General features: G+C 42.5%; 1 protein-coding gene across 1 annotated transcript in view; it reads left to right on the top strand.

The window, feature by feature from the left end:
* Nucleotides 1-20983, top strand: part of LOC135220946 (F-box only protein 11-like) — a 103096-nt gene that overhangs the window by 45109 nt on the left and 37004 nt on the right. Inside the window, 8 exon segments of the mRNA XM_064258601.1 lie at nt 12033-12400; nt 12402-12447; nt 12450-12461; nt 14144-14303; nt 14588-14765; nt 16284-16440; nt 16595-16810; nt 18558-18802. Coding sequence (XP_064114671.1) covers nt 12033-12400; nt 12402-12447; nt 12450-12461; nt 14144-14303; nt 14588-14765; nt 16284-16440; nt 16595-16810; nt 18558-18802 — 1382 coding nt within the window.

The following is a 20983-nucleotide window of genomic DNA, read 5'->3' as shown; positions in this document are numbered from 1 at the left end:
TGCGTTTCTTTTCTCCTGTACGAACCTGGTAAGGAGACAAATCTTCCTTGCTCTGCCCAAAGTAGCAGAAGTTCTTTGCTGTCTCGTACAGGGAGAAAGAGTGAGTCCCCCCCTGCTTCCTGTTTATGTAGCCAGGGCCGTGGTGTTGTCCGAGTTGATCTGTACTGTTGAAGCTAGGACGTGGGGCTCGAAAGCTTTCAAAGCTAGCCAAACCGCCATCAGCTCCTTCTTGTTGATGTGCCAGGTCACCTGTTCCTTGTTCCAGGTGCCTGACACTTCTCTTGAGCCGAGCTGTCGCTCCCCCACCAACCTGTTTCCGAGGCGTCGGAATACAACACTTGGTTGGGGTTCGGAATGTGAAGGGACATCCCTTCTGCAAACCTGAGGGGTTGGCCCCCACCAAGAGAGGTCCTTCTTGATTTCCCTTGAGATCTCGAGGAGAACTCTAGGTTTTGCGAAACGACACCTCCAGTTTCGATGTAGAAGAAACTGGAGAGGTCTGAGGTGCAACCTTCCTAGAGAAAGGAATTGCTCCAACGAGGAGAGTGTCCCCAACAAACTCATCCACTCCCTCGCTGTGCACTCTTTTCTCTAGGAAGGCTTTGACTTTCTCTGACCCTCGGGCTATCCGTTCTGGAGACGGAAAAGCCCGAAAATCCAGAGAAGCCATCCGAATCCCCCAGATAGATACGATCTTGACTGGGGATCAACTGAGACTTTTGAAAAGTTCACCAAAAGTCCCAGAGAACTTGCCATGAAAAGGGTTTTTTTTGTAGGTCCTCCAAACATCTTTTCTGCGACTTGGCTCTGATCAGCCAGTCGTCCAAGTAAAGGGACACTCTGACTCCCTCCAAATGTAGCCATCTTGCTACATTTTTCATTATAGGCCTGTAAAGACCTGAGGGGCTGTTGAAAGGCCGAAGCACAAAGCCCTGAACTGGAATATCCTTCCTCCCATCATGAACCTGAGGTATTTCCTTGACGAAGGATGGATAGGCACATGGAAGTAAGCGTCCTGAAGATCTAGGGACACCATCCAGTCCCCTGGCCGAAGGGCCGCCAACACTGAGGATGTCGTCTCCATGGCAAACTTCCTCTTTTCTACAAAGAAATTCAGGGCGCTTACATCCAGAACCGGTCTCCAATCCTCCTGAGGCTTTGGAACTAGAAAAGGCGGTTGTAAAAGCCCGCTGAGCAAGGGTCGCTCACTAGTTCTATAGCCTCTTTCTCGAACATTTGTTCCACTGCTTGTGTTAAAGCAAGGCTCATGATGGGATCCCTGTACCTGGCCACCAACTCCCTCGAGTCGTTGTCAACGGTGGTCTTTCTGTAAAAGGAATCAGATATCCTTTCCTTATAATCGAGAGGGACCAGTTGTCCGCTCCTCTCTTTGCCCAGGCTTCCGAGAATCTTAGAAGTCTGGCACCTACTGGTGTTTGGAGGACTACTTCCCTACTTCTTAGCTCTGACAGAGCGTGAGAAGGATCTACCTCTCTTGAAAGGTCTATTACCTCTCGAGGTAGAGGCTCTAGAAGGGGGGCCCCCTCGAAAGGGCTCCTGTCTAGCTGGAGTCTCCTTCTTCGTCTTCGTCTGGAAGGAGGTCCTAGGCTTCCGTGCCGACTGCGCGAGCATGGTCCTGAGTCGCCTTCGCAGAGATAGATCCTGATGTCCTGGATTATCTTCTTCGGAAATAGCAGAGGCGAGAGCTGCGAATACAGGAGAGAGGCTCTTGGGCATGCGAAACAGACTTAGTCAGAAAAGAGCAGAAGACTGATCTCTTCTTAAGGATCCCTGCTCCAAATAGGGAGGCTATTTCGCTCTATCCCATCTCCTAACTGTCTTTTGTTCCAATGCAGCGGATTTTTTTTTTTTTTTGTTTTTTTAGAACCACTGTTTCGCGATCCTTCTGGCGAAATAGCATCCCGGGTTCTGAGTCTTACTTAGCCAAGACCCCCAAAGACCAGTCAAGGAAGTTGAAGACTTCCAAGACTCTAAACATTCCCTTCAGCAGGGGTGGTCCAAGCTCGTTCATAGCCCAGGTAGTCTTAGCAGACAGAGAGCCGAGCGTCGTGCTGCATCTACCAGAGAAGAGAAGTCCGCATCCGCCGATGAAGGAAGACCCAGACCTAGGGGTTCTCCAGCTCGTACCAAAATCCAAGTTCTGCCCGTAAGCTTTGGAAGGAGGGAAAGAAAACACAGTCTTCCCTTTCTCTTCCTTAGAAGCAGCCAATCACAAATCAAAACCTCTCAAAGCCTTCTTCATTGAGATGGTTGGCTTCATCCTCACACAAGAGGAAACTTTCGTCTTCTTCGAAGTCGAGAATAAAGAGAGAGGATACGGAGGAGCGACGGGAGTAAGGGAGTCTCCAAACTCTTGAAGAAGGAGATCTGTAAGGATCTTATAGGACGAAACTGACGATTTCTTCACCAAATCCTCTTCTGAAGGTTCAACTTCATCCACTGAAGAACCCTCCGCTTCTTTACGAGGGCATTAGCCTTCTCTAAAGAAATGCGCCTGTCCAGAGAGTGTCTAGTAGCAGACTGGCGCCTATCAGGGGAAGCCAAAGTTTCTGGAGAGCTCCTCTCGAATGAGTCCTTCCTACTCTGATGAGTGCGTGCTCTTTGCTCCTTAATCCTACTCCTAGAATTCCGGGCTTCCAAAGGGGAGCGCCTGCTAGGAGAGGAGAGCCTACTATGCTCAAGGCGCTTTCTCAGGATCCATGCGCCTGTTCAAAGGAGAGCGGCTACCAGGCGAGCTGCGCCTACCATGAGGCGAACGCCTACTAGGCTCTTGGCGCCTACTTACAGGAGAGCGAAGCCCTGGAGAAGGTCGCCTACTAGTAGACCGGCGTCTACCATGCTCCACAAACTTCGCTCCCGACTTGTGTGTCTCTTCAAAAGGTAGTCTCCCAGAAGAGACATATCTTTCAGGCTCTACACGCCTGTCCTGAACCGAGCGGCTAAAAGGAGAGCCGCGCCTATCAGGAGAAAAGCGCCTATCCTCCGCACCACACGCTTGGGAGCGGGAGAGCGTCTACTTGGGGAGTAGCGCCTACTAGGCTCAAGGCGCCTAACAAAAGGCGAGATCCTGTCTCTTGACGAATCCATCAAAGAGTAGCTCTCTTATCCGGAGAATGAAGGATCTTCGGAAATGCGCGAGAAGACGAGGCTGTACGCCTGTCTTTAGACGAACGCCTACTAGGCGCTAGATCCCTTCCTACTGGAGAGATGTAGTCACCAGGAGAAAGCTTCTTGGGCGATTGACGCCTGGAAGACGACAAGCGCCTGCCGAGGGAAGAGCGCCTCCTTCCATCCGCTGATAAAGGAGAGAGAACCGACTCTGACTGAGACGGTACACAGGCGAAGGAATCCTAGACTTCTTGACAGGGAGAGAGACGTCTTTCCGACGCGTTCCTCCTGCCAAGGAGCCCGCTAGCGCCGAAATCTGCGCTTGCAGTCCATCAAGAATTCAAGCTGGAGATCTTGCAAAATCCTCCACCGGAGAAGAGGCTCGAAGCCTACTATGAGGCGAGAACTCCTGCTCCCTCTGGGTTTCTTGATCTCTACTTCCGGCTCTTCTGGAAAAAACTTCCGGGCTGGACTGAAGGAGCCATGGCGCCTTCCAGGCTCTCTTCAGCGGTCCGCGAAGAATCCGAGGCGCTCCATCCTCTTCTAGGCGAGGTGAGGAAGAAGAAGAGAAGCATTGCGCAATACCTCCTTCTTCGCGCGAACAAGGGCAGCCTGGGTACGAGCATCAGGATCTACCGAGGGACGCCTGATCGGTTGGGAGTTCTCCCTAACCTTCCTGCGGCTTTTGACTTTCCTCCTCCACTGGGACTGGGAGTCTGGAAGAGGTCTAGGCCTGGAAGCATTAAGGAGCCGATCAGACGCACCTCCACTGCACTGGGGTCACTGCACAATTCACCTTCACTACTCTTACCTTGCAACGAACGAATCTTCTTTTCCATGCTAAGGATCGTGGCTCTCATGGTTGCCACTTCCGTAGTCGTATCCTTAGTTCGATGCAGGGCGCAGGAGCTGAAACTGGAGAAGGTTCTAATGCTACAACAGGATTTTTCTTCTACTCGCTAATACGAGACTTACTAGAATCCTAGACGAAGCCTTTCTCACCCTGTCTTTCTCTAACTTCCTCAAGTAGGAAGAAAGAGCCTTCCATTCACCCCTCATCCAACTCTCACACTCATTACACGGGTTAACAAAGAACATTCTTTCCCTCTACATTTAAAGCAAACTGTGTGAGGATCTACCGTAGCTTTCGGTAGTCTCACCTTGCATTCATCCATAGAGCACACTCTAAACATAGAAGTTTCATACAATCAACTTACCTGTCAGATATATACATAGCTAAGACTCCGTCGTCCGACAGAATTCAAATTTCGCGCCACTCGCTACAGGTAGGTCAGGTGATCTACCGGCCTGCCCTGGTGTCAGGACTAGGAACCATCCCCGTTTTCTATCATATTTTCTCTGTCGCCGGTGGTATCAACATTGTTGTTTATTACCTCCTGACTTGGATTCATTTTCAACACTTTGATCAGCGTTTTTTCGACTTTTGGTGACGTATTTGGATCGTGTTTTGGCATTCGCTACTGTGGACTGTTTTTGGAATAACTCTTTTGGATTTTTCTCAGTATGTCTGATTCTAATGTGAGTGTGAGAATGTGTGTGAATGTAGGCTGCAGGGTGAGGATACCGTAAGCTTCGGTTGATCCTCACACTGTATGCCGTAATGTAGGGGGGTGCAGTGTTCTGCTATTAACACTTGTAAGGAATGCGAGAGTTTGAATGCAGAAGAATGGAAGACTTTGACCTTCTTATTTGAAGAAGTTAGAGAGGGATAGAGTTAGAAGGCTGAAACGGTGTGAATTCAAGGCCTATTGAGCCTTTCAATAATAATTCTAACCCTACTACTGTAGATTCTCCCTATAAATCTCATTCTCAGAGTGTCTTTTCGGATTCGGCATCAAAGGAAATCGCCAATCTGAAAAGAACGGACGATTCGAGACATGAAGTCCAAGATGGCGGACTCGAAAGGTAAGGCTAGTGCTAGTGATAGTGAATTTTAGTGGAGCCCTATAGTGTTGTGGAGGGGGCGTTTGATCGTCCCTGCGGCGCTCCCAGGCCTAGACCTCTTCCAAGCTCACATGCCCAGAGGAGAAGGAAAGTCGAAAGCCTTAAGGAGGTCGGAGGGAATCCCCAACGGTCAGACGTCCCTTCAGCTAGCTTTGCTTCATGGCAGCCAGCTCAAGGGCGCTATAGAAAAAAGCGTCCTTCGCGAGTGTTTCTCGTCCTCTCCCTCTCCCTCACCTAAACGAGGGTGGAAGGAGTCGAACTTATCGAGACCGCTGAAGCGTCATATGAAGCAAGACATTGATTCTAGCCCGGAGCGCTTCTCGGATGACGCCCGTCGGCTATTAAGAAGGCGAAGTGCGTCAACGTCACCTGACGCTTACGAGGAGTACCCCATCATGCTTCTTCCCGAGTGATGACGAAAGGCGTCAGGCACTAGACGTAGGAGAAGCGTCAAGGAAGATCATTATGGCGGTGCAGGAACAACTGTCATCTCTTGTGGGTTTTTAGTTTTAGCGCCCCGTCGGAAGGACGTGACGCTTCCTTATTAAGAAGTCTCGTCCTCTCGCACCTGCTCGGAAGTCGTCTTGTAGAAGTGAAGCGTCAAATCAAGAGGAGCTTAGACGTGACGCTCCGTCCAAGATTGTGACGCCGAGTAGGAAGCCCTTAGAAAGCGAAGCGTCTTCCAAACGCGAAGCGTCATCTAAACGTCAACAAGAGACGTCATACATGACGCTCGGAGAGCGGGAAGCGTCATACATGACGTCTTCTAAAGCGCGAGAGATAGCCGCAGGTTGTGACGCCTTCCAAGTCGATCAGAACGGGAAAAAGGAAAGACTTTCATTCCCTTAGCCCCTCTCCGATCAGGAGTTTGTCTCCCCCAGAAGAGGAAAGTTCTGAAAGGAGAACAGAAACTCAGGATTATCACGAGTTCGAACGAAACTCGGATGATGACGATCTTGGAAGAGCATTGTCCAACTATAAGGTGTTGACTACCCTGCTTCTGGAGGAATACGGAGACGAGGACTCCGGCTGCTCCTCCTTCTCCGCGCTCCGCTCTTTTCGAGTGCGAAGGTGAAGAAGACTTCGTCTTTTCTGAAGATGAAGCCACCATCTCGATGAAGCGGGCTTTACACGCCTTAGACGCCTGGATGAAGTCGAAGGAAGACTTAACCAGGACAGTATTTTGCATGCCTCCAGCAAGGTTAGCTGGGAAAAGAGGCATATGGTACAAGACGGGGGAGGATATGGGTATCGCTCTCCCTTCTACTACAGAGGCAGACTTTTCGACGTTAGTTGACGCTTCAAGGCGTCCTAGTCTTAAATTCTGCCCGCATTACTTGGAGTATTTCGGAACTAGATCATCTCCTCAAGGGACTTTTCCATGTATTGGAAGTCTTCAACTTCTTGGATTGGTCCCTTGGGGTGATGTCCAAGAAAGCTCACGATTCCGCAGGGAATCGAACCTGAAGCCCTGTTATGCATTTGGTCGTGCATCGACAAAGCAGTACAAGATGGATCTTTGGAAGTCTCTGCATTATTTGGAGCAGGTCTTTAGAAGAAAAGGACAGTGTAGGGCGCCTTCTTAACAAAAGCAGTCTCGCATGCGCAGAGGGCAGCTCTACTATATGCACCTCTTTCGAACTATTTGTTCCCTTCTAAGTAGTGAAGGACGTGGCTCACTCTTTAACTGAGAAGGCGACGCAGATCTTGTGACGCAGTCAGCTAGGAAGAAGAAACCTGCTTTAGTATCGGACAAGAAAGGACCTAGCACTTCTACGCAGCCCTTTCGAGGTGGTCCGATCTCCAGACCTCCCGCAAGAAGGAAGGCTCCAGAGAAGAGAGGTAGGTCCGCCTTTCGTCCCTTTAAAAAGGGAAAATGAAACATTTCTCCTCCAAGCACCAGTAGGTGCCAGGCTCCTGCGACATCTCCCAAGCCTAGACCTCTTCCAAGCTCACGAACACAGAGGAGAAGGAAAGTCGAAAGCCTAAGGAGGTTGTGGGGAATCCCCAACAGTCAGACGTTCCTTAAGCTAGCTCTGCTTCGTTGCAGGCGGCTCAAGGGCACTATAGAAAGCGTCCTTCGCGAGTGTTTCTCGTCCTCTCCTCTCCCTCACCTAAACGAGGGTGGAGGGAATCGAACTTGTCGAAACCGCTGAAGCGCCATATGACGCCTGACAGGGATTCTAGTCCGGAGAGTTTCTCAGATGACTCTCCGTCTTCTAGCAAGAAAGCGAAGGGGGCGTCAGCGTCACCTGAAGTGTACGCGGAAGTACCCTTTTTTTTTCCTTTTTTTTCCCCACCGAGATTGATGCGAAAGACGTCATGCCTGGACGTGGGAGAAGCGTCAAGAAATAACATTATAGCAGTTCAAGAGCAAACTGTCATCTCGAACGCAACGTCGGAAGGACGTGTCGCTTCCAATTAGAAGTCTCGTCCTCTCTTGACCTGTTCAAAACGACAAGCGTCCATACAGACGGGAACGGCTAAACGTCTTACAGAAGCGTCTAGTGCGAGAGAGAGGAACAGGTGCTTACGAGAGTTTCGTAACGCCAGAGAGAAGTAAGACGTCTTTTAGAAGCGAAGCGTCATTGGAAACGGAGCATAGACATGACGCTCTGTCCAATATTATGACGCCAAGGAGACGCCTTTGGAGAGCTGAGCATCTTCCAAGCGCGAAGCGTCATCGAGACGTCAGCAAAAGACGTCATCCATGACGCTTGGCAAACGGGAAGCGTCATGTAAGCATGAAGAGTCTTCTAAAATTCTAGAGAAGCCGAAGCTTATGACGCCTTCCAAGAATATTAGAGCGGGAAAGGAGAGGAAGGATTATCATTCCCTTAGCCCCTCTCCTGTTAGGAGTTTGTTTCCGCAAGAAGAAGAATGTTCGGAAAGAGAGCGAGACGCTTTTAGATCCCGAGTTAGAGGAAAACTCGGATAACGAATATAGTGGAGAGAAGGTTTGTCTAACTAGAAGGGATTGACTAACCTTCTTCTTGAGGAGTACGGGACGAGTTGACGCCCAACACCACCTCTTGCCTACATTCGGAAACAGGGAGGGACGCACTCCTCGTTCCTTTACGAGCTCACGAGAGACCTATTACTTTGGACGTATCACAGTAACATCTCCCTGATGACAAGGTTCTTACAGGGAGAAAGGAATGTTGAGGGCGGACAGGCTCAGCAGGAGGAAACCAGGTCCTTCATACAGAATGGACTTTACACGAGGAAGTGTGTCTCGATCTCTGGTCTCTGTGGGGAACTCCTCAGGTGGAGTTCTTCGCAACATTTATTTCAAAAAAGGCTCACAGTGTTTTGCTCGGTCGTGGAAGATCCCAGAGCACTTATGGTAGATGCCTTCCTGCTAAATTGGTCTCGAGAGACGTTTATGCTTCTCCCCCATTCAAAATCCGGGGGTTAGTAATGAAAAGTTTGTGGCGTCAAAGGAGACGAGGATGACGTTAATAGCCACCTTTTGGCCGGCCCAAGAATGGTTCAGAGTGGTGGTAGAGTGAAGCGTAGACTTTCCAAGATCCCTACCCGGAAGGACGGATCTTCTCATACAACCATCAAACCTCTCCGAATCTCTCGCTCTGACTGCCTTTCGACTATCGAAGACTTGTCAGAGCGAGGAGGCTTTTCTCGCGAAGTAGCAAGCGCGATCGCGAGAGAACGCAGAACCTCCACTACGAAAGTATACCAGTCGACGTGGAAGGTATTTAGAAGGAGGTGTAGATCCAAGAAGTTGTCCTCCTCCACTACCTCTATAGCGGAAATTTGCGGATTTCCGGCTATTCCTGAGAGGAAAATCTCATCTAGCCGTATCCACAATAGAGGGATATAGAAGTATGCTCTCGGCTGTATTCAGGAACAGAGGATTAGATCGGGCCGATAATGAAGATCTCCACATCTCATAAGGTCTTTGAGACTTCAAAGTTATAAGGAACCCAGTACCCCGTCCGAACTGGAACCTAGACGTAGTTCTAAAGTATCTGTCATCGGAAAGATTCGAACCTCCTCATCGGGCATCGTTTAGAGACATTACCCGAAAATGCCTATTCCTATTATCTTTAGCTACGGCAAAGAGAATTAGGGAATTGCATGCTCTGCAGGATGAAGTAGCATTCAAGGGAGACTCAGCGATTTGCTCGTTTCAGAAAACGAGAATCCTACGAATCCCTGGCCTAAGTCATTCGAAGTCAAAGGCATGTCAAGTCTCGTAGGCAGAGAAACAGAGAGGTCTCTCTGCCCTGTTAGAGCTCTGAAGTTCTACCTTCAGAGAAAGCATCGAATGGGAGCTTCTAGACAAGGTCTTTGGTGCGCGTAGGTAAAAGACCCCACAAGACTGATGTCCAAGAATGCGCTGGCATTCGTTGTAAGAAACGTCATTACAGACACTCATAAGGCCTGTCCTGACGAACAGTTACAACTGTTGAGAATAGAAGCTCATGAAGTTAGAGCTATAGCGACGTCTCTCTTGTTTCATAAGAATATGTCGTTAAAAACATAATAGATACGACATTTTGGAGATGCAACTCAGTATTTGCATCTCATTACTTGAAAGAAGTGCGTGTGACATATGAGAAGTGTTTTTCTCTAGGTCCTTTCGTATCAGCGGATACGATTCTGGGTACGGGAGCAGACACCAATCCTTAAATGTTTATACTTTTCTTCTTTTTGGATATGGTCGAGTCTCTTCTAACAATAGAGGACTTAGGCTAGCCACGGGCGGCCGTCTATGTTGTTCAGTAAAATTCTTGTCATATCCAATTAGTTGAGTATAATTTTTGAAAATTATGTATGTGTGCGTAGTGATTTTGAGTTACGATTGTTGTGACGAGTTCGGGGATAACTCTTAACAATCTGTAGTTCTAACGTATGGTTAGGAGCAGGTGGTCGGGATTGTTGTGTGCTCCTTCATAAGGTGTATTGTCATATAAGTGGTCAGCACCCATTGACAAAGTCCTTTTAGGCTCTGCGAGTAAGTGGTAAGACCCATCGGCAGACCCACAAGAACTCTTGGCCATAGATCATATATCTCGCTAAAGTTTCTTGAGGTGATCAGACTAGTGGCAAACACCCCCTCCTAAGAAGTCTACCACCTATTCAGGTAGGAAAAAAACCAAGGTTTTATTTATACCTACAACATATGTTTGTTTACCTGTCTATTCCATATAGAAGCTGTCTCTTACCCTCCACCGAAGGGTGCCAATCAGCTATGTATATATCTGACAGGTAAGTTGATTGTATGAAAATGATATTGTTATGTTACAATAAAGTTTCATACATACTTACTGGCAGATATATACATTAAAGGCCCACCCAGCCTCCCCGCAGGAGACAGGTGGAAGAGAGAAAATATGATAGAAAAACGGGGATGGTTCCTAGTCCTGCCACCCAGGGCAGGCCGGTAGATCACCTGACCTACCTGTAGCGTGTGGCGCGAAATTTGAATTTCTGTCGGGGACGACGGAGTCTTAGCTATGTATATATCTGCCAGGTAAGTATGTATGAAACTTATTGTAACATAACATATCATATTTCTTAACCCCTCTAACTCAGACATCTCGAAATCAAAGAAAAATCCAAAATCAATATCCAAAAACAATCCACAAATGCGTATGCCAAGCCAACAAGATCAGGGTACTTCACCGAAAGTCAGTCCAAATAAATCCACGGCAACGAGAAATGAATAAAGCTGTCAGGAGGTAACAACCACAGGTGTGTCAGGTTCCGTACCACCACACCGGGCGACAGAAAAATTCTGGCTGGAAAGGGAGATTGGTTCTTACAGCCACCCGCCACCCAGCGGCGGGTAAGGTAGATCACCTGACCTACCTGTCGCGTGTGCCGCGAGTTTTGAATTCTGTCGTGACGTCAGAGACGTATAGCTAAGTATATATCTGACAGGAAAGTTCATGTACAAAAACTTGCTGTTAAGGGAATCTGTCAAGGTTAGGTCAGTGTGTGGAAACACTGTTAAAGGGAATCTGGCTGTTGAAACTTCTCAGTGGAGCAGATTGGAAGAGGCATAGCGTCATAAAATCGGCAATTTATGACGCCGTAAGGGCCAAGTTTTGTTTATCGGTGCCATAAGGTGCCGGTAATAGAGTTATGGCGCCATAACATATACCTAACAGAAGTGCCATTAACTGAAACTTTGCGCCATAAGCACCATAAATTGCTGAGTTTCGGTTAATGGTGGTTTTTGCTTATCAGCACCCGCTGAAAACAGAACCCCTTCCGATAACCGGGGACTGCCTGTATATTTATAAAACCTAATTTGTTATTATAAAAACATATTTAACCTGTTTTTTAAAATAGTTTTATTGCAAAAAGTGCATTTTAATCCTGAAAATTATATGAAAACAGTAATTAGTGGATATTTTTCATAGAAAAATACTGTGAATATGTGAATTTTCTGCAAATAATGGGTAGGTATGGTCCATAGAAAATTCACGAACACAGGGGTCCACTGTATATACCATATTTGTTCAACAGTTTCTTCAAAATTTGTGTTATGATATATGGTTCACACATTTGGTATTGTTCCGAAGCTTAGCCACAAATTTCAATATTTTGTAAGTGTGCAGTGGATTAAGAAAAAAAACCTGGTGCTGAAGGAAAGTGTTTTTTTCCTTTGTGCCCTGTCTAAATATAAAGAAACCTTTTTCATACATATAAGTACAAGCCATCTTATTCTCTTATTTACTTTTTTGTAGGCCATCTAATTACAAATAAGGCTATTCCTGGTTTATATGAATGCCAGTGACAAGAAGTGAGTGCCCTCTGATGGCTAAGCTGGATTGAAAAACAATGAAGAAGTGACAGTGTAGTGTGTGTGACCTTTCCTTGAAGGCTATACGTAGATATACAAACTTAGTGCATAGTTTAAAAGGCTATAATACAGATTTTTAACGTGCATTTTTGTTGCATTTAAGACGATGACTGTGAGGCCCCTTTAGTAGGTGGACCACCACTGGCTCTTTTTGATCTGGTGGGCGGGGGAGCGGCTGCTGCAGCGGCAGGTGCAGGCCCCTCTTCCGTTCCCACTGCCTCCTCCTCCTCTACCACCTCATCATTACACCATCACCCGCCATACCACTTACGTAGAAAGTCACCCACTCACCCTGTTAGTCCCCCTACTACCTTAGGAGCCATCTCAGTCACAGACACTCCAAGCACAGCCGCTTCAGCGGGAGCGTCGGCAGTGACAGCTGGTTTACCTTCTGCTGCTACAAGTAACACACCTGTATTATCACCTCCTGTTGCATTAACAGCAACGACTGCATACTGTCCTTTCCAGCTTAACCATGTTACCTGCCCGCAAAAGACCCCGAAGAACGTATTCTACGGGGAATCTTCCACAGGTGAGTTTTGTCTCTGTTGAATTTCAGTAAGTTCAGGAGTGAGTCTCCTAGGAATCATCAGCTTGTTTGAACATGAGCTTACAGTATCCCCAACTTACAACCAAGTTATTTACCTGATTTCCAAATGTAAATTGAAATATAAAAAAATAAGAGATTACAGTTGATGTACAAATGTAATGTTGTACCTTATAAGTCACTGTCAACTTTTATCAATGATGGTTTTAATTTTATATTAATTGCGGAATTTTGGGCAACTCTAAATTTAAAGTTAATTTATTTCTTAAAAAAACACTAATGCATACATAATGCCTTCTAAATATAGAATATGGGCAGTTTAAAAAATGTATACATAATGTCTTCTAAACTATAGAATATAGAGCAGTTTTCATCTCCTCATTTCATTTTGTTCTTGATTGAAGTTGTGTAAGATTCAAATAAAGAAAATCATGTTGGGGTGAGGAACTGTAGCACCAAAGCCTCAAAATCTTCCTTTTACTTTATTTGGTCTATATTGTACATCATTTCATGTCCATCTTCAGGTTCGGTTAGCAATATGCATTTATATACACCAAGTAAAAGAAAATAGTAAACCATAAAATATATCTTATACAATATTGAAATTTAGTTGAAATACTTTCCTGCTGAAGGGAGAGTTGTGTAAATTCAACCAGGGTTTAATCTTCTTTGTAGTCTCATTAATTGTATAGGGTTACATACCACATTTTACTTAAAATGTTATTGTAAAAGCCATGACAGCATTCTTTCATGGATTTATGATCGACTGAGGTTACATACCCACGCCAGTAGGGATATTGCCAAGAGGGACTACATGTACTGCAAACTGAAACTGATGAGAGATAACTTGACAAATTCTTTCTTTAGAGATGCCTTTAGTATATAGTCCAGTTCAAACTGTAGGAGAATACTATAGCAAAGTTACTTCAAAGACTTTCAGAAGTTTTTTATTGACTAGAAGCTTCAAGGAAAAAATTAAATAATCAAATGTCATGTTATGGTTTTGTAAAAAGGTAAATCTATACTAGAGTATTCATAAGAATGGCAAAGTAAACAAAAAAAGTTGCTAATCCATTAAAAAAAAATATTCAAACTAGTTGGTTTCTATAACCACTATCGCTTGACATTAATAGTTATTCATTACTTGACTGGATACCTCAGATGAGGAGAGGGAGGACCATCTTTTGGATTTGGCTTCAGCTTCAAAACTGAACCTGATCATAATAGAATTAAATTATTTTATATATTTTTAGAACTATTTGCAAACTAAGTTAGATAAAGCATCACTGTCTGTATAGATAGAAAATTGTACTGAAGGATGTAGGTAAAAACTAGGAAATCATAAAGCTATCTAAAAATTCACCAAATATTTCTATATGACCAGGATTCCCTCTCATTAAACCAGTTATTTTGTACTTTCTAAGTAAACCAACTTTCAGCATGATAAGATTTATGATTTTTTTTTCAGAGGAATTGGTAGGTTTTGTATACTGCAGTATGCAAAAATTTACTGTACCATAGGGAAAATCTAATGCATATCCAGTGTTTTAGTACTCAGTTAATGGCAGATTTGCAAACTATTTTGAAAATTGTTAAATTGTATTTTTTTCTCCTTTTGCTTACTGTTTGTTAGAAGTGTTAATACAATATACATTCATGATTTATAGGGTTGGGATGCACTTTATCCACAGCAGCGCATTACCTTCTATATGAACTTCCTGACGAGGTGCTACTCACTATATTTTCTTACCTGTATGAGAGGGACCTCTGTCATGTAGCACAAGTATGCAAGCGTTTCTACACAATAGCAAATGATAATGAACTTTGGTAAGTGTCCCCAGTGACTAAATTAGTCTTAATGAAAACTTCTTTTATTTTTGTCCCATTATGTGTTCATAATGCAATAATAGATTTTGAGTGTGAGAAATTTATTTCACTTATGGAATGATAATGAAAATTTCAAGAAAATTGGGCAAATTGTATAATTTTAAAGTTAGGTGCATCCAATGTAATTATGCATAGTTTATTGCTGTTCATGTTACTTAATACCGTACTGTATTTCTTTGAGCTCTGAAAATTAAATCTGGTAATTTTTATTGTTGTCATTACAGGAAAAACCTATATCAGAGTTTATATGAGTATGACCTACCATTATTTAACCCAGCCCCTTGCAAGTTTGACTTTGTCCAGCCAGAGGACTGTGATTATGATAACCCATGGAAAGAAAGCTTTAAGCAGTTATATCATGGGGTACATGTTCGGCCAGGACATCAAAAACATGTTGCCAAGGTTTGTAATTGAGTACTATTTTATATTTTGGAAATCAATACGTTTGTCTTTTTCATCCTTCCTTAATTTTTGTCTTTTTCCTCCTTTGTTTAGTGCAGACTATTTGAAAGGTCAGACTGAGGGTAAAGATCTTTATTTAGAATGCCTTAGAATAAAAAGTGCTACCCATACTGTCTCAGTTTCCACTGGGGATATGTATTTTGAGTTTTTGTGTACTGCTAGAGTGCTAACAATGAATTTACATGGCTGATTGGCCACAGTTGTTCTGTTGGGCTTGTTTTCATTTGTTTTGAAGCTTTGGCATGTGAGTACTATTTGAATTTCCATATAGGTTTGGGTCTTGTCATGGTGATATCTAGAAGGACTTTTTTTGTTTTGTTATACAATATATGCCAGTACCAATCTATTCATTGCTGTATTTTTAGAACTCATGAATTATTCTAGTCCATTCCTAAGTCAGTGAAGTCTTTACATGAGGAACACATATAGGGTGAGGGGAATTTTGTGCTATAGCCACAAGGCAGGGGTCAAATACATAACATCTCAAACCAAAGTTTCTCTCTCTCTCTCTCTCTCTCTCTCTCCTCTCTCTCTCTCTCTCTTCTCGTCTCTCTCTCTCTCTCTCTCTCACTGTATTATTTACAGTAAGTTTATATAATTACAAGTCAGCACAAAAGTAAAGACCTTAACTTATAAGAAAAATATTAAAACAATATCTTACAATAAAAAATGGGTTGAATAAGAAATGTTGACTACCAAAGTTTTATTTCTCTTCCACAAGAGACATTTTCTTAACTCAAATAAATGGAAAAACAAAGCTAAAAATCTGCTTGAATAACATTAAAAAAAAAAAAAAAGCATTGTAATTTCTATATATTCTTACCTTTTGTGAGGATATCATTGAATCTCTAAACAAACTTTTCAGAGTTCATGTCATTTCCACTAGCAAAAGTGATTGCCTTAGCCTTGGTTAGCACTGAAAAAAAAAATTGCACATGAAAAATAAGAAAACAATACCATTAATACATTAATAGTTTTCTTCATATTAATTAACTCAAACATTGTTAATTACATAATTATAGCTGGTTTTTCATAAAACACTGTCTGTCATACTTGTTGAGAAATTCTCATGAGTAAAACATATCTCCTCTCTTGGAAAGAATATGGCTAAACCTGATTGATGGACTTAAGTTACCATAGAACTCTGTTAGCCTTTTACTTCCGTGATATAAAACACAAGTGGAAGGCGTTAAGTTTGAGCTTCCCCATGATTATGGCAATTAACTTCTTTCAGCAATTGTTTGATTATAGCATTTTTGGGCATAATACTTAATGAACATGTTAATATAGTTTGAGTTGGGTTACTGTATAATTGATTTTTTAATTGCCAGAAGGGACTTTTAATAAACTTGAATGAATTTTATAGTGATACTGTACGTGTGTGTGTGTGTGTGTGTACATTTATGTGTCTGCATGTACATCAAGCAGTAGGTGTAATATTTTGTGATATTTTTACAGGAAGCCGGTCGATCTGTTGCATACTTCGACACTATACAGTCCGCTTTTGATTATTGTGATGATGCCGAGAGACCTCTGGTTTTAATTCACTCAGGTGTTTATTGTGGAGAACTTATTGTTATTGAAACCAATATTGCCTTCATTGGAGCTGCACCTGGTATGTTAATTTATGTCTGAGTATAGAATTTTTGTCCTTTACAATTTTGTCATAATGAAATTGAATATCAGTGTTTCATAGGTACAGGTATAAAGAAAAATATTTGGCTAATTTTCCAAACGTGTTCAGAGCTATAATAGAACTATTTCTTCAGGAAATGTGGCAGAAAATGTCATTTTGGAACGAGAATGTGAATCTACAGTAATGTTTATGGAAGGGGCTCAACGGGCATATCTAGGCTATGTTACCATCAAGTTTTCACCGCCAAGTTGCACTGATACTATGCAGCACCACAAACACTATGCGTTAGAAATTCAAGAAAATTGTTCACCTACCATAGAGCATTGCATTATTCGAAGTTTCTCTCATTGTAAGTATTTTTTTTAAGAGTACATATCTCTCTCTCTCTCTCTCTCTCTCTCTCTCTCTCTCTCTCTCTCTCTCTCTCTCTCTCTCTCTCTCTCTCTCTCTTTTGTTGGTATAACGAGCAAATTGGACATGTGTTGGTAGACCTCAGTTGGGGATGGTAAAGAATTTGACAAACTAGATTTCTGTATGAGGGGTTTGTTACAGAATAAGATGTAAAGGGTCCTTTATTTTTGTACAATTTACAATTAAAACTTCCCAGAGGTAATTTGAAACTACATCACACATGTTATTGATTAATTAAGAAATATATAAACTTTCCTAAACCTCTGATATGATAACTTATTCAGAATACTGCATTTCCTATAGAAATGTAAATAAAATTGAGATTTCTTCATTTTTAAGATAGGAGAAAATATGTAAAGGTTACTGGAATATTTTGAGTTTTCAAATACAATTTTGTGTACTAAAAGATACATTTCAAAGGCCAATCATTGGTAGATTGTAACATCATTTAGCAGAAATGTCTTGATTTTGGGTTTTGACATCTTGTAGGTGCTGGTAATCTTACATGTGCGTGTGTATTTTGGTATAACGGTCAGTTGTAAACCTTAGAGTTTTCCAGCCTGACCTACACACACTTCTTATGTTTGCTGTTATGAGGGTGTTTTAGATGAAATACTGCAAACTTGTGGTTCCATTTTTTGCATAATCAATAGCAGGGACAAAGTCATAGATGAAATTGGTATTCACATTAGAATTAATATAAGGAGGAGGCTTTAAGGTTTGGTCCATTGCTTTAGTTAAAACTTTCAAGTTGCTCCTTGTTCAGTAGTAGTGTTGCAGATTTAAGTTAAACAGGAAAGACAGAAAAATAACTGAAAGAGTAGGGTGTGTTTGTGAGGATTCTGGGTGCACATGATGGCCTCGCTTATCTGAGTAGCTGGGAACATTTGGGCTTCTGAAACATCTCCTGAGGGCTTCCCTGGGTTGAGTCTTGTTGGGGGAGGTGAATATGAAGTTGGCTTCCATGTCTGCTTCAAGGGTGGGGGGGGGGGGGGGGGGGGGGGGGGGTCACGGTTAGGGGGCTTTCTCACTTGGTTTCACATCAGGACTTTCCCATTGGAGGGCTTCTGAGGAGATTATTCCTCAACTTCTTACATATATGACGCTTATATGGATTTCTCTCTCCCTTTGTTCTTTGTAATTTTGATTGTTATCTAATTGATTTTTTGTTTTTTTAAGTTGAAATTGGCCGCTAAGCTCTGATTCAGCACTGAATGACATAATATTGAAGATCTGTTATTGCAAATTTAGAAAACAACTATTTTATTAGTTGCTAGAATTTTATACATTTTATATAGTGAGTTTTTGCACCGATTTACATGGTTTATTTAACTCTTGCGTGTTTTGATACAACGGTTTAAACTTTCATTTATTTTATATGTATATATATAATATATATATATATATATATATATATAATATATAATATATATATAGATATATATATATATATATATATATATATATATATATATAGATGTACATATATATATATATATATATATATATATTATCTTATATATATATATATAATATATATATATATAAAATTTTGTCATAACTTTTATAGATTATACTACTTATGTTGAAATGGAAGCTTCAACAGAATTCTCTTTAATGGTTTGTATTAGTATGCTCAGTAAAATTATTTGATAAAATCCACTTAATTTTTCTATACATTTTAGTGGGAGCAGCTGTAAGTGTTAGCGGTCCAGGTGCAGAACCAGTAATTCGGTATTGTGAAATCAGTGATTGTGAAAACGTTGGGCTCATCATCACGGACAGAGCACAGGGTCACTATGAGGACAACGAAATTAGCCGGAATGCATTAGCTGGAATTTGGGTCAAGAATTTTGCCAATCCTATAATGAGAAGAAACCATATCCACCACGGGAAGGATGTTGGTATTTTCTGTTTTGATGGGGGCCAAGTAAGTACAGTATCTCCTGTATGTTTTATTCCTTTTAATTCATAGTTGTCAAAGATCTTTAATAACAGTGGTCAGGTATTAGCTAACATGAACTTTAGTGGAAATGCTTCTGAAAATTACTAGCTCAATTATATTATGATAGGAAAAATCATGAGGTATTGTATGTGGATCTTCATTTTGATATCTGTTTGCAAATGAAGATCAGTGAATCCTATTGCTTTAGAAGTGATTGGTATTTATTGATGATGTAGTGCATATAGTAATTATTAACTTCACAAATGATAGTAATTTTAATTTGTTTTATTTCATGCAGTGCATACTTGCTGTGTAGTAGATTATATAATTATTAAGCTTATCCATGACTTGTAATTAAACTATCAAGTTGTTCACTATAGACCATGCTGCAGGGTTGAAATTTGATTTTGTGTTAGGTAAATGCACTGACTATTGCATGGATGTAGGTCCTTTTAACTAATACAAAGAAAATTAGTTATACATAGCATGTGATGTTTGTTCTATCTCGACTCCTTTAATCATACAAGAGTTTATATTTGTGTTGAGTGTTCCCTGGGTCACTTTTTTTTTTCCAAATATATTGGACAACAGAAGAAAAAGGCAGTTACACTACTTATAAGCCCTCTTATAAATTCTGTTGATAGCGCTATCACATTCCTTATATATTTCCTTTGCAGGTTGGTTCTCCAGCACTGGCTAATAATTTGTTTGATGATTTTTCATTAAAAAATAAAAAAAATTTATTTATTTTTTTTTTTTAAGTGAGTTTTTTTATCTACTGTATTAGTTACAATTCTGTTAATGGCATTGTCTTTTCATTGGGTGATGTAAGCAGAAAATACTGTGAATAACTGGCTTATTATTATAAAAAGATTCAGCATGTTCTTTTAATCTGTGTTCATATGCGGAACAAATCTTTGGTCTTAACAATAGAATAACTTTTTAAGTGCCAGCTGGTAACCGGTTAACACAATAAAAAATTGTAAAGCAAGGAATTTGTGAGATCTGGCAACTCTAGTGCGTATGAGGTGATAGCTGGTCAGAGACCGCACACCAGACCTCTTGATGCTCCAGTCTTTTCCTTAACTGCCTTGGGAGGTAAACACTATCACTTTTGCCCTCCTTCCAAGCCGGTTGTTTTGTGCCTGTGTTCTTTCCTTTCAGTGTGTTGTGTGTAATTGTTTAGGCTTATTATGGATTCCTGTCTTCACGGCCTCATCAACGCATATCCCCAGGCATTCAGGGTTTTCTGTGCTCAAGGTTTCTAGCGTCTATGTCTACGGAGTCTCATACGACTTGCAGTAGGTGCAAAGCCAATTATTGTACTATTACGAATCCTTGCCCAGAATGTCGTTCCTGGCCTAAGTCACAGTGGAGGGTGTTTTATAAGAAGAGGGAACATTGCAGAGTTTCGACTCTTCCTTTTCGGGAGAGGTTTTCTTCACCTTGTCTGGACGATTCGTCTGCTCCCTCTTCCACAATCGCTCTCCCTGTGGCTAGTTCTAGTGTTCCCGTGTCACCGTCCTTTTCTTCCATTGATTCGTTGATGGAAGTAATGGGAGTGCCACAGGGTGATGTTATGTTTAATGTAACCCCCTCTCCCGCAGGTTCCAGGAGGTTACGCCCTCTAATTCCTTTGTTTCAGGTTCAGAGTAATCCAAGATGGCGGCTGGTTGGGCGTCGCTTGGGCTACAGGGTTCACCTTCCTAGGATGGACTGTTGTCGCATTTCTTGGAGGCTCGTACCCCCCCTTCAAACCCCCAGGACTCCTTTACGTTAGCTCTCGCGTGCTGCCATCTTGTAGAGCCTTGGCAACATTTTCTGGGTCACTCCGCCAGTGAGGCCATCGCCTAGCGCTGGTTTTAAAGATGTCATGACGTCACCTCAGTGACCTCTCAGCCAGTGACGTCATCGTCCTCTCTCACTGAGCCATCCGAGGTGTTGTTTCAAGCAGTCTTCAAGAGGCTAGACCCTGATATGGAATAGAGGTGTTCTGCCTTCGCTACAAAGAAGGATCGTAAACTTGAGGTCTCTTCTCCACCTCCTGCTTCTATGAGACTTTGTAGAGAAGGGAGTTTTACTCCTCCTTCTCCATCACCACCTCGTATCGTGTCAGACGGAGGATCAAGGACTCTGTGGTTTCGTCTTCTGAGAGTGGAGGGAGTG

This window comes from Macrobrachium nipponense, chromosome 2 (genome assembly GCF_015104395.2).
Source record: "Macrobrachium nipponense isolate FS-2020 chromosome 2, ASM1510439v2, whole genome shotgun sequence".
Lineage (NCBI taxonomy): Eukaryota > Metazoa > Arthropoda > Malacostraca > Decapoda > Palaemonidae > Macrobrachium > Macrobrachium nipponense.
This window is presented reverse-complemented; position numbering and strand designations above follow the sequence as displayed.